This window comes from Calonectris borealis, chromosome 18 (assembly GCF_964195595.1).
Source record: "Calonectris borealis chromosome 18, bCalBor7.hap1.2, whole genome shotgun sequence".
NCBI classification, from domain to species: Eukaryota; Metazoa; Chordata; class Aves; order Procellariiformes; family Procellariidae; genus Calonectris; species Calonectris borealis.
In genome coordinates, this window is record NC_134329.1 from 9,178,593 (window position 1) to 9,189,235 (window position 10,643).

The window sequence follows — 10,643 nt, forward strand, 5'->3', positions numbered from 1 at the left end:
CTCCCATGAAACATACACGGACAGAGATGTTCTCTCCCAGGAGATGCTTTACAGAAACCCCTTATCATAGGAGCACTAGCATGTACTACAAATCTAGTTTGGAAAATGCTAAAAAAAGTACTCATTTGTCATCGTTCCATAGCAAGTATACAGCAGAACAGAAACTGATATAGACTCAAGTAAGATAGCTTAATTCATGAACATAATTGAAGTAGATTTATTTTACCAATTTGCCAGCTGCATTCTAAAAATGTCATTTTCCTCATTCCTCACAGTAAATCAAAAGCTTAAATTTTTCTAAAAGCCTGTTGTTTTGTATTACTTCACCTTGAATTCTAAAGTTAGAACAGAATTTATCACGTTTTCTGGGCCATTGCATTTTAGTGTGATATTCTACGAATCAATGAAAATACAAGATGTGCAAAGATCTTCACATTATATTATTTCGCTATTTGTCTAAAATACTGTAATTATGAAGAAAGAAGAAAACTTACTTGCCGCTGTTGCTACTGGTTGGGCAATATTAGGAGGTGGCTTCAATTTCATGAGTTCATTAAGACTATTATTCTTTAGCAGATCTTTCAGCTGAATCTGGTCCTTTGAAGGTGTAGTGGTCAAGGCATTGCGTACTGCTGGTGCTGCAACTGAGGGTCGAGTAGTCGTGCTGGTCTGAATGATTTTTGCTACAGTGATAGTCTGCCTCGTAGTTGTAACAGGTGTTGTTTTTGTCATCACTATTGTAGTCCCCAAAGTTGGAAGCTGATTTATTTGATTCAGCACAAAGGTTGTGGTGGATGGTGGTTGCTAGCAACAAAGAATCAGGGAAATATCAGGAGAGAGTGAAAAAAGAAAGGAGACTTTATTAGCCTTTCATCTAGAGCACAGAAGTCACCAGTTTCTAAAAGACTCTTGTAATAAGAAATGTTTTCACATAACATACTGAAGATGGTAGAGTAGTTATCTTGTGGTGTAGCAAGAAGTGTCTATTTATCAATATATTGCAGTATGTATTTTTGAATGGTATTTTTAAATTTTATTTTAAGGTAAGGGAAAGGAAATAAAAACATATGATGAAGGATTCATCACCTAGGCACAAAACATGACTACTACAGGTACAGGAACCCTGAGCTGAAGAGAATTTCCAATATATAAACCAGCTGCATAATTGTCAGAGTAAATAGTCTGGATTACTTAAAGTATATGTGCAGCCTTTCTCAGACACACTGCACTACATCCATCTTGCTGCAGATCTGCTTTTTATATTCTCATTTCAGGTGCAACCACCAGACTATGGTTCTCAGAATTATCTGCAGCTAGAAAAGGTGGTACACAGTTTGGGTACAGGAGACAAGTTTACACAACCTCCCTATCCCCAGAATTTGCATGCAGGGGAAGTAAAAGGCACACGGGACACCTCAAAATGTTTTTCTGCATACTGCTTTGTCCTCCTTTGTGTTCCTTGTCACAGAAATCATATCAACCCACGGGTACGCTAAACTTTCACAGTCTCAATACAAATAGAACTGACATGATGGCCAACTGGCATTTTACAATCGCACCTCTTTCGTTACATTTTACTAATATACGGTATTGGGTTTACGTGGCAAGGTTTTGGTAGCAGGGGGGCTACAGGGGTGGCTTCTGCGAGAAGATGGCAGAAGCTTCCCCCACATTCGATACAGCCAGTTCCACCCAGCTACAAGATGGACCCACCGCTGGCCAAGGCTGAGCCAGTCAGCGATATGGGTAGCGCCTCTGTAATAACATATTTAAGAAAGGGTAAAAACTGCTGCACAATCAGCAACTGGGAGGAGTGAGAACATGGGAGAGAAACAACTATGCAGACACCAAGGTCAGTGAAGAAGGAGGGGGAGGAGGTGCTCCAGGCATCAGAGCAAAGACTCCTCTGCAGCCCGTGGTGAAGCAGGTTGTCCCCCTGCTGCCCACTGAGGTCCACGGTGGAGCAGATATCCACCTGGAGCCAGTGGAGAACCCCACGCCAGAGCAGCTGGGTGTGCCCGAAGGATGCTGTGACCCCGTAGAGAGGAGCCCACACTGGAACAGATTTTCTGGCAGGACCTGTGGCCATGCAGGGGACCCACGCTAAAGCAGTCCGTTCCTGAAGGATTGCACCCCGTCTAAGGACCCATGCTGAAGCAGTTTGTGAAGAACTGCAGCCCGTGGGAAGGACCCAGGTTGGAAAAGTTTGTGAAGGAGCTGCTGGAGCAGGGGAAGAGCATAAGGAGGAAGGAGTGGCAGAGACAATGTGTGATGATGCCGGGAGTAAAGTTGAGCCCAGAAAGAAGGGAGGGGTGGGGGGAAGGTGTTTTTAGATTTGTTCTTATTTCTCATTATCCTACTCCATTGTTAACTGGCAATAAATTAAATTAATTTCCCCAAGTTGAGTCTGTTTTGCCTGTGACAGTAATTGCTGATCTCCCTGTCCTTACCTCAATCCACAACCCTTTCATCCTTTTTTTTTCCTCCCCCCATCCAGCTGAGGAGGGGGAATGACAGAGCGGCTTACTGGGCACCTGGTGTCCAGCCAAGATTAACCCACCACATACACATACAAAATCCTAAAGTACCAGTTCTTACCCGAACATTTAATAAGGCTGGAGTTGATACAGTCTCTGGTTCTTGTTTCACAGCAGCTGTGGCCTCAGTCTCCAAGCCTAGTTCTAACGCACTAAGTGGCACTGACTGCAGAGGAAAGAAAGTAAGCATCAGAAAACACTCACATTAGCAGGGAAAAAACCTTAAGACTAAATATCCACCCACAAAATGGAAGTTAATGGGGAAGTCCTTAACTGTGCTCATTAACAAAGGTTTCACTGAAGATAAAGATCATCAATGGTTGATTGCACATTCAAAGAAGTTAAACATGCAACACCTTGTTAGTTAACTGTGGTGAAAGTGTAATTAGCTTTGTGATGTCACTGTTCAACATACTACTGTTCCCAGTCTATGTCTGAAATGGTTATGTTCTTGCAGATTGAATGCTGTCATGGAGCTTAAACACCATGTCATATTGCACTTTTTGCACATTTTATAGGAGAGCAGTTAGACTCCAGTGATATTAGAGTTCTCCATGGATACATGACAGCATGCCCCCATTTGATGTCCAGAAGTTAAGTATATTTATGTTTATACTGACCTCAATAGTGTATTTCAGATTGCTTTTTTGTGTAAGAGTTTAAAGTTAATCAGCAAGTCATCTTCTAATCTCAGTACTATGAAGCAAGAAATTTTTGAAAACTCCACATTCTTTAACCATTTGCTGTGGACACCACGCCTCCCTCCACAATACATTAAGTACAAGCTCTTATGTCCTCTAGCGAACGACTATGCTCTTGTTTTAACCTGCTGAACAGCTGGAGTTGGTGCTGGATTTGCAAGAACCACGTCCGGCGAGTCAATATCAAATAGATCATTTGGACTGATTCCACTCTCACTCAAAGCAGCAAGCAACAGATCTTGTCCTGGCTCCACCATCTCTAAAAAATTAGAACCATAAATACAAGTTACATTTAATTTTGATTTATTTTGTGCACACATACACACTCACATTTAGAGTTCCCTTTCCTAAATTTAAGGGCATACGTGATGCAGCCTCTTGTATATACAGAGCTTCAGTTTCTAGATTTGCTCTGGCTCTTTTGTTCATTTGTAAATTTTTCCTCTATTTTGTTTTTTAAGATCTTTTCAATATACCCACCATATTTAGAAGCAAGAAGAATGAAATAGTTTAGTACACAAAACGCCATAATACCCGTAAACTTAAAAAGAAAAAAAGATGCTTTTTCTATTCTTCATCGGACTACATTTTTAATCATGACAAGAAATACCAAGAGGCAGAAATGGTGAGACTGTATTATGCTAATGATACGTCTTTGTCAGTGAAGCACACTGCACGAGGGAAGCACAATTAAAACTCATTTAGGTTATCTTGTAACAACAAGTTAGTGATAAAAAGCTTGTAACAAATACTTTTATTTCTTGCTTGCCGTTAGAGTAGGTAGTAATTCATTCATTGGAGAAATTTTGTTTTGCATAGTGGAAAGAACAAATGTTTCGTTATTATAGTATGTTAACTCCATTTTAAATAGGACACTAACATCAGGTCACAGACTCCTTTATGTGTAGGACAAGCAAAGTTAATTTCAAAAAGCTATTCTAGACAGTTTTAAAAGTTATTAAAAAAGCCAAATACTCTATGTTTTAAGATGAAGACGGAAGATAATGTGTTTTGCTTCCTTAAGAAGGAAGCCCGTTTGCCCTAGTACTAAGACAAAAATTAAATGAGTCCACACAACTTAAGCCGTTGCTTATATATTCTAAGATACACCTCAAGTAGAAATTCATTTCACTTATTCTCCACACCCCCCCACAACGCCCACTGGTAACAAGCATCAAAAACTAACAAAGCTGAACACCTACTCTAAAGCAGATAAGAGGACAAAAATATTTATTGGCATTTTAGATACACTCATTCACAGACTCTGAAACAGCATTCACTTGCTTATCCTTCTCTACATGTTCAACTAAGCCACATGCAGCTGGTTGCTCACACACATTACTTAGCACGTTTGGCAGAACAGGTAATTCTTGTAATAAATAAAGCCTCGGGCACTTAATTCTTATTCTTCCCAGTTTTAGTCTGTCCAATAGTAGGGAGACACCTTCTTTTAGTGGACTAATACTGAGATGGTGGCACAATTGAAGCAGTGGATGTAAGATACTGGGACAAGGGGAAGATATACTTTTAAGCATCAAAGACTGTACTACCCAAAAGAATAGCAAAGCAACAAACGATAATTGGTGGGACTGTTACTGACCACACGCAATCCCATTAAACACCACTCGCTGTGTCAGAACTAGACTCTGCTTTTATTTTTTTTTTTAAAAGGCATTCGAGGTGATCAGATAAATTGGCAGAATGGCCTGGTTTGTAGTTATCAGGTACAGAAGATATTAAGAAATATTAAGACATCTAGCAGATTTAATTAACATGGCAGCTCCTTCAAAGGATGTCATCTCCCACTAGTCTTGTCTCCTAGAACCCTGAATGGGTCAAGAAAAATGAATAAGAACAGACTGTTAGCTTTACTTTTCAGAAGGCTTAAGCCTCCCGTCTCAAAAAAGGGGACTACACATATATATTAATTGGGTAGGATAAGTCCTTAATTTTCATCAGACTAAAATACTAACAGCAATCATCGTATCTAAGTTTAGAAGCTTACAGCATTGTTTACTAATGAGAAACAGGTGAGAGGAGAAAGATTAAGTCTGCAGATAGTTTTAGTTTATCAGTACTTTTGGTGTTAGGAACTTGAGAGCAGCCATTGAAGGTGAATTTCTCCACAGAAGGGGAATTAACACTGGTTACCCTGTCAAACCAGCAGCTCCGGAACACTTTACAATCGTAACTTTACAGTGTCAATTTGGGAAAGAGGCATGAGCACTCTTCCACATAGTGCGACACCTTTGCTCAACATGGTCAAACAAACAAAAATGTCTACATGTAAAAAGGGAAAAAAATGTCAGTTATGTCATTATTTAGTCTGCATGTAGTTGTGATCAGGCCATCTCTAACAGAAGGTATGACTAAAAGTCGGTTGAAAGAGAAGTGGCTATACTGAATAGAGGCATGGAAAGTCAGAAGCTTGGGGCTGTTTACTTAAAAGAGAACTAGGAAAAAAAAATTACTCAGATAACTTCTAGTCTACTCTTGCAATATATGAAGGAAAGGTCTTTCTATGAAGAGACTCAAAGCAAAACCAAGGCTAGAAAAACCACATGCCAACACCACACTATAAAAAACATCTCCAACCATCCCAAAATGGTGCCACAACGTATGAAGTCTGTTTCAAGTCAAGTTTAACATATCCACAATGACACCGAATTCTACATTTTTAACCTTTAAAAACACGATGGCTTAGATATCATAAGACAATCTCACCAAGTTCGGAAAAAAACATTCATAGCAGTAATACTTTAATTGCTTCCTTCAAAGTTTTCACTAGATGACTAGTGATACAAACTAGTATAGCAATTCCTACAATTCCAGAATAAGTATCTTCGGTTTAGAAGCACCCCTTTCTTAGCAGGGCTGTTTTCACATAAGAAGTCCCCCAGCTGCATCTCTCATGCTAACACCAACTTTAACAGTCTTAAAAATTAGCGGTTGCTAACAATGCAGCAAAAAGCTAAGTAGAACAACAGCAATTGTTTATTTGTCTGTCAGACAGTTTGGACAATGAAAGTTTGACTAATTTCACTTATTTTGTTTCTGTACACTAGGAACAAAGCTGCATTATTTGAAACTGGAACAAAAGGAATTCTGAACTTCTAGAATTTTTACATTAAAAATCACTGAATACTCAGCACTAATTTTAGGCTTTGTAAAACTTCCAAGCACCATCGCTGCCCTCCCCCCACCCTGTAATGTCTCCTTCCCCCCAAACAGTTTTAATTTAGTAAGGAAATTAAGTGAGAAAAAAAACAAACAGGAGAAGCTGCATCATGATAGCTTAGTTCATTTTTTTGTGACATACACTAGTCAAGCTTAAAACGTTATCAAGCTGAAACAGCTCCATAATCTTACAAGGTAGGAGGCTCCTTAGTTAACATAAGTGAAAGCGACTTTATCAAGCTCTGCAGCTCAGCTTTGGCAATACTATATAAGGACCTGTTTGCCACATCTTAAAAATCTCCAAAAGAAAATACTTATAAAAAAGTTGTGAATATTACAAGCTGTTCCCTGAGCATTTCACCAGTCAAAGAACTGTTCTGAGCATGCAGAATCTTGCAGATAAGGTTGTCTATGTTTAGTCAGGTTGTCCAATGTCACTGAGCAGGAATCAACCTGTTACATAAAACTAAAAAACCACATATTTATAAAATTTCAGAAGTAGTAGTATCTAAATTATTTTCTTTCTATTAAGAAAAAATATAAACTGCTGCCATTTCAAGAAAGGCTATCAAAACACACCAAGCATTTTTGTAAGGTGCTCTTCTGCTGAAGAATATAGCCTAAAACTTTGATAAAAAGACAGTTCTGCTATCACTGCACATTATGTAAATAACTTCCGATTTAAAGATACAAAACCAGAATGCCATGTTTAATATTATGTCATGTATCCATGCCAACCCGGCTCTCTCCCTCCCTCCATTTTAGCTTTGGTACAAAGAAGCAAAACAAAAAAGAAAAAAAAAAGAGAGATTCTAACACACATGTAGAGCAACCTGCTCACCATTTCCCCTAAGAAAAATAATGGTAGAATCCTAAACAACGAAAAGGCTTTTGATTTTTAGGTCTATGAGTTACAGTAACACTGTATACCTAAAGTACTTATTTAAAAATCATAATGAACTATAGTATCACAACTTAGCCCAGATCAAACATCACAATCAACTAGGCACAGCTATTTCCAAACCCTTCAGACATCTGGCCTCTGTGGCGTACCCAACCTGCAAACTTAGGTTTTAATGCTTGGCCTGGGACACTAATGTAGTTAAGCAACTCTCATTCTCCTTTTATTAGAAGGGTTTTTCCCACTGGCTTTCTGAGGAATACATGTCACTTGAACTATACTAGAAACCATTTAAAATATCACACAAATTCTGAAGTGATAGAGAAAAGACAGATAGGTCCCCCAAATTCTCTGGCTGTCTAAACTGTGAGCTATTATCAACCTAATTATTTCACATCTCCATTTGCAGCCTCTCACAACAGAGGCGTAAGGGCTGCTAACCCCCAATCCCACACAACAGGATTCTCTGGATATCCAGATGGGTTCTGCTCATCTCGCAGCTTTTGGCTCCAGAAGGCAACCTGGGTAAAAACAAAAAAGAAAAAACCCAACCAATCCAATCCCTTCTGGTCCTTTCCAAGTCACCTGCCAATCAAAGAGTAAAACACTAATTAACTGAACTCGCTCGTCCTTACATGCTTTAATCTCAAGACTAATAGTTACCATTGCATTTAAATGTACAAAGTTAACTTCTGATTTTTGCGAAAACGATTCTAATCCTGTAAAAAACATACCAGTTTTTCAAACGCTGGTTACCTCTCTAAAGTCAAACTTGTAAGGACATGAGGCACAGTTCACAATACTGTGGGATTCAACTCTGCCTCAAAGCTCTTATGACTGTTCTATGAGATTTACAGCAGGCAGGATACACAGCCTAAAAATGTGAAATTCAGAAGTTAAAGAGACTAAACAATGCAATGATTTGGCATGAAATCAGCTTTCAGGCTAAATGGTTGGAGGTGATAATTTAGCCAGTAGTGAAAATTTTTTAAGAAGTAAAAACCCAGAAGAGATAAGAATAGTATCTGAGCGCTGAACCCTTCCTTAGTTTTGGCCTGGGTGTCAGTTCTAGGTGTATCTCAAGGCACAAGAAATGCACTAACCGTATCTGCTACCTACTTTAACAGCTTTCAGTGTAGCTATCAGACAGTTTTGACACCAAAGAACTTGTCTGGACCTCAAGAAAAACTGCCCACATTTTATTTTTAAAGACTAAGATTGCATTCAAATATAACATATCATGCCCGTAAGGAAGATACAGAAAAACAATCCAAATGTCATGCCGTTACCCAACTTCTGCAACAGTAAATTCTTTGCTTTACATCAATTCCAGTTTTTCAATTTAGGGCAGGGGAAAAAAAAAAGCTTGCAAAACATTCATGTATGTATTTAAAGCATTTTAATCCAGACACAACCCATGTACTCTAAAGCCAAACAGTCTATCACTGAGTTAATTCTTAACTCTAGAGCAAGTAAAAAAAAAAAAGAAATTATTAGCATGAACAAACGATCTAAAGCTATCTAATACACCCATTCAACCTTTTTTTAAAGTGTTTAAACGATTGGCCTCATCTTTAATAGGTATCAAACATCTAAAACCAGACTATGAGTACCTGGAAGAAAGCACAAGAGTTCGAATTTATAGCCTCAAACAGTGTGTGGAACCTGGTCAGCTAAAAATAATAATGAAACAACCGAAGAAGGAAAAAAAAAAAACAAAAAAAAAAAAAAGAAGAAAACCCCACAAGGCCTCTTCCCCTTCAGACTGTCAGGGCATTTTTATGTTAAACAATTACTCACCCTAGCAACCCCTGTTTGAGGTGCGCTCGTTAAGAGTCACTGGACTTTGAGGCCGGGTCTGTCGTTCAGCCCCACCGCTCGCTCCCCGGGAGCTGCGGGGCCCCCGGAGGGCTCGGCTGGGCGGGCCGGCCCCGCGGGAGGGTCCCCGGCTCCCAGCCTCGCCACCTTCCCCACCAACACGTGTTCCCGACATAAACTTCCGGGTTGGGCTAGAATTGGCTGCGTAATCGTGTCCCATGCACGACTTTTTGTTTTCAGACCTTCATCTCTTTAAAGATCCCTTTAATAGCATTAGGATCCCGGAGAAGGGCGAAAGGTTGCGTCTCACGGCAGCCTTTAGAGCCACTCAAGCACCATAAATCACCCCCCACTCCCCCCGCCTCGTTTCACCAGAGCGGCTCCATTTCAAACCTTAACAATTAACCCAGCCACGGAAAGAGCGCACAAAGACGAGCGGCGCGGACCCGGCCGGGAGACGCCGCGGTCCCGATGCCATTTTGCCCGGGCAGGGCGGAGGGAGGCCAGCCCCACCGCCGCCCCCCACCCCCGCGCCGCCAGCTCCGCTCAACCGCTACCGAAACATTTCCTCAGAGCCAGGGGGCTTCGCCGCCCGCCCCTCCGCCCCCACACGCCCTCCGGCACAAAGTTTGCCCGACTCCCGGGGAAGCGGCGGCTCCGCCGAGGCAGCGGCGCCCTCCCCCGCACGCCGCGCCGCCCCTGGCCCACCGGGGACCCCCGGCGGGAACGGCCGCGCGGCCCGCCCCAGGCTGAGAAGCCAAGGGAGACGCGGAGCTCGCTGCCGGCACGGCGGCCTCCCTCCCAGACAACCCCCCCACCGCCGCCGTGGGCCCCGCCGCCCGGTGCGGAGCGGTGGGGGACTGAGGGGAGGGGACCCCCGGGGGCGCCGCGGCGACCCCGCTGCGCAGGGAGCGCCCCGAGGCGGCCGAGCAGGCCCCACAGTCAGGCGAAAGGGCGGAGCGGTACTCACTCTCTCTCGCTCTCGGTCCTCCCGCGGCCGGTCCTGGAAGTCTCCGCCGCTGGCCCCGCCGCCCGCCGCTTTCTAACTCACCGCCGCCATCTTTGCCCTCCCTCCCCTCTCACAGGGGAGGGGGAGGGGAGGGGGGTTGGGGCCGCCCGCCGCGCCGCACCACGTGACCGCCGCCGCACCTCCCCCCGCCCAACGCGGCGCACCCTCCCCACGTGACACCAGCCACCGCCCGCCGCTGGAGCGCGCTCCGCGCCACGTGACCCAGCCCCCTCCACCCTGGCCTCTAGTCACGTGGCCGGCTGCCGCCGCCGCTGTCTCGCGCCCATCCCCCCACCCCCCCAACCGCCGCTGCCGCCGCCGGGCTTTGGCGCGCGCTCCCCGCGCTCCCCCGTCACGTGACATGGCGCTCCTCGTTTTTCCCTGCCACAGCAACAGGGGCAGGCAGCAAGCTCCCAAAAAAAAACCCCGGCGTCTCCAGCGTCCTCAAAAAGCGACGTCCCCGCGGGCGGGCCCGGCCCTGGGGCGGCGGCCGGAGTCGA

At 43.4% G+C, this 10,643-nt stretch overlaps 1 protein-coding gene across 4 annotated transcripts in view; it reads right to left on the reverse strand.

The window, feature by feature from the left end:
* The window catches only part of SBNO1 (strawberry notch homolog 1), a 32,791-nt gene extending 22,510 nt beyond the window's left edge, over positions 1-10,281 (reverse strand). For 2 of the 4 annotated variants that reach the window (XM_075167801.1, XM_075167799.1), the window contains exons 1-4: positions 10,105-10,281; positions 3,364-3,497; positions 2,599-2,703; positions 495-804 (exon numbers count right to left, since the gene is read on the reverse strand). In XM_075167801.1, coding sequence (XP_075023902.1) covers positions 495-804; positions 2,599-2,703; positions 3,364-3,495 — 547 coding nt within the window. In that variant the 5' untranslated portion in view covers positions 3,496-3,497; positions 10,105-10,281. Of the gene's footprint in view, positions 1-494; positions 805-2,598; positions 2,704-3,363; positions 3,498-9,116; positions 9,136-10,104 lie in introns of those variants that run through there. The other 2 variants (XM_075167800.1, XM_075167802.1) reach the window with 2 other exon arrangements.
* Between the last annotated feature and the right edge of the window lie 362 nt (positions 10,282-10,643).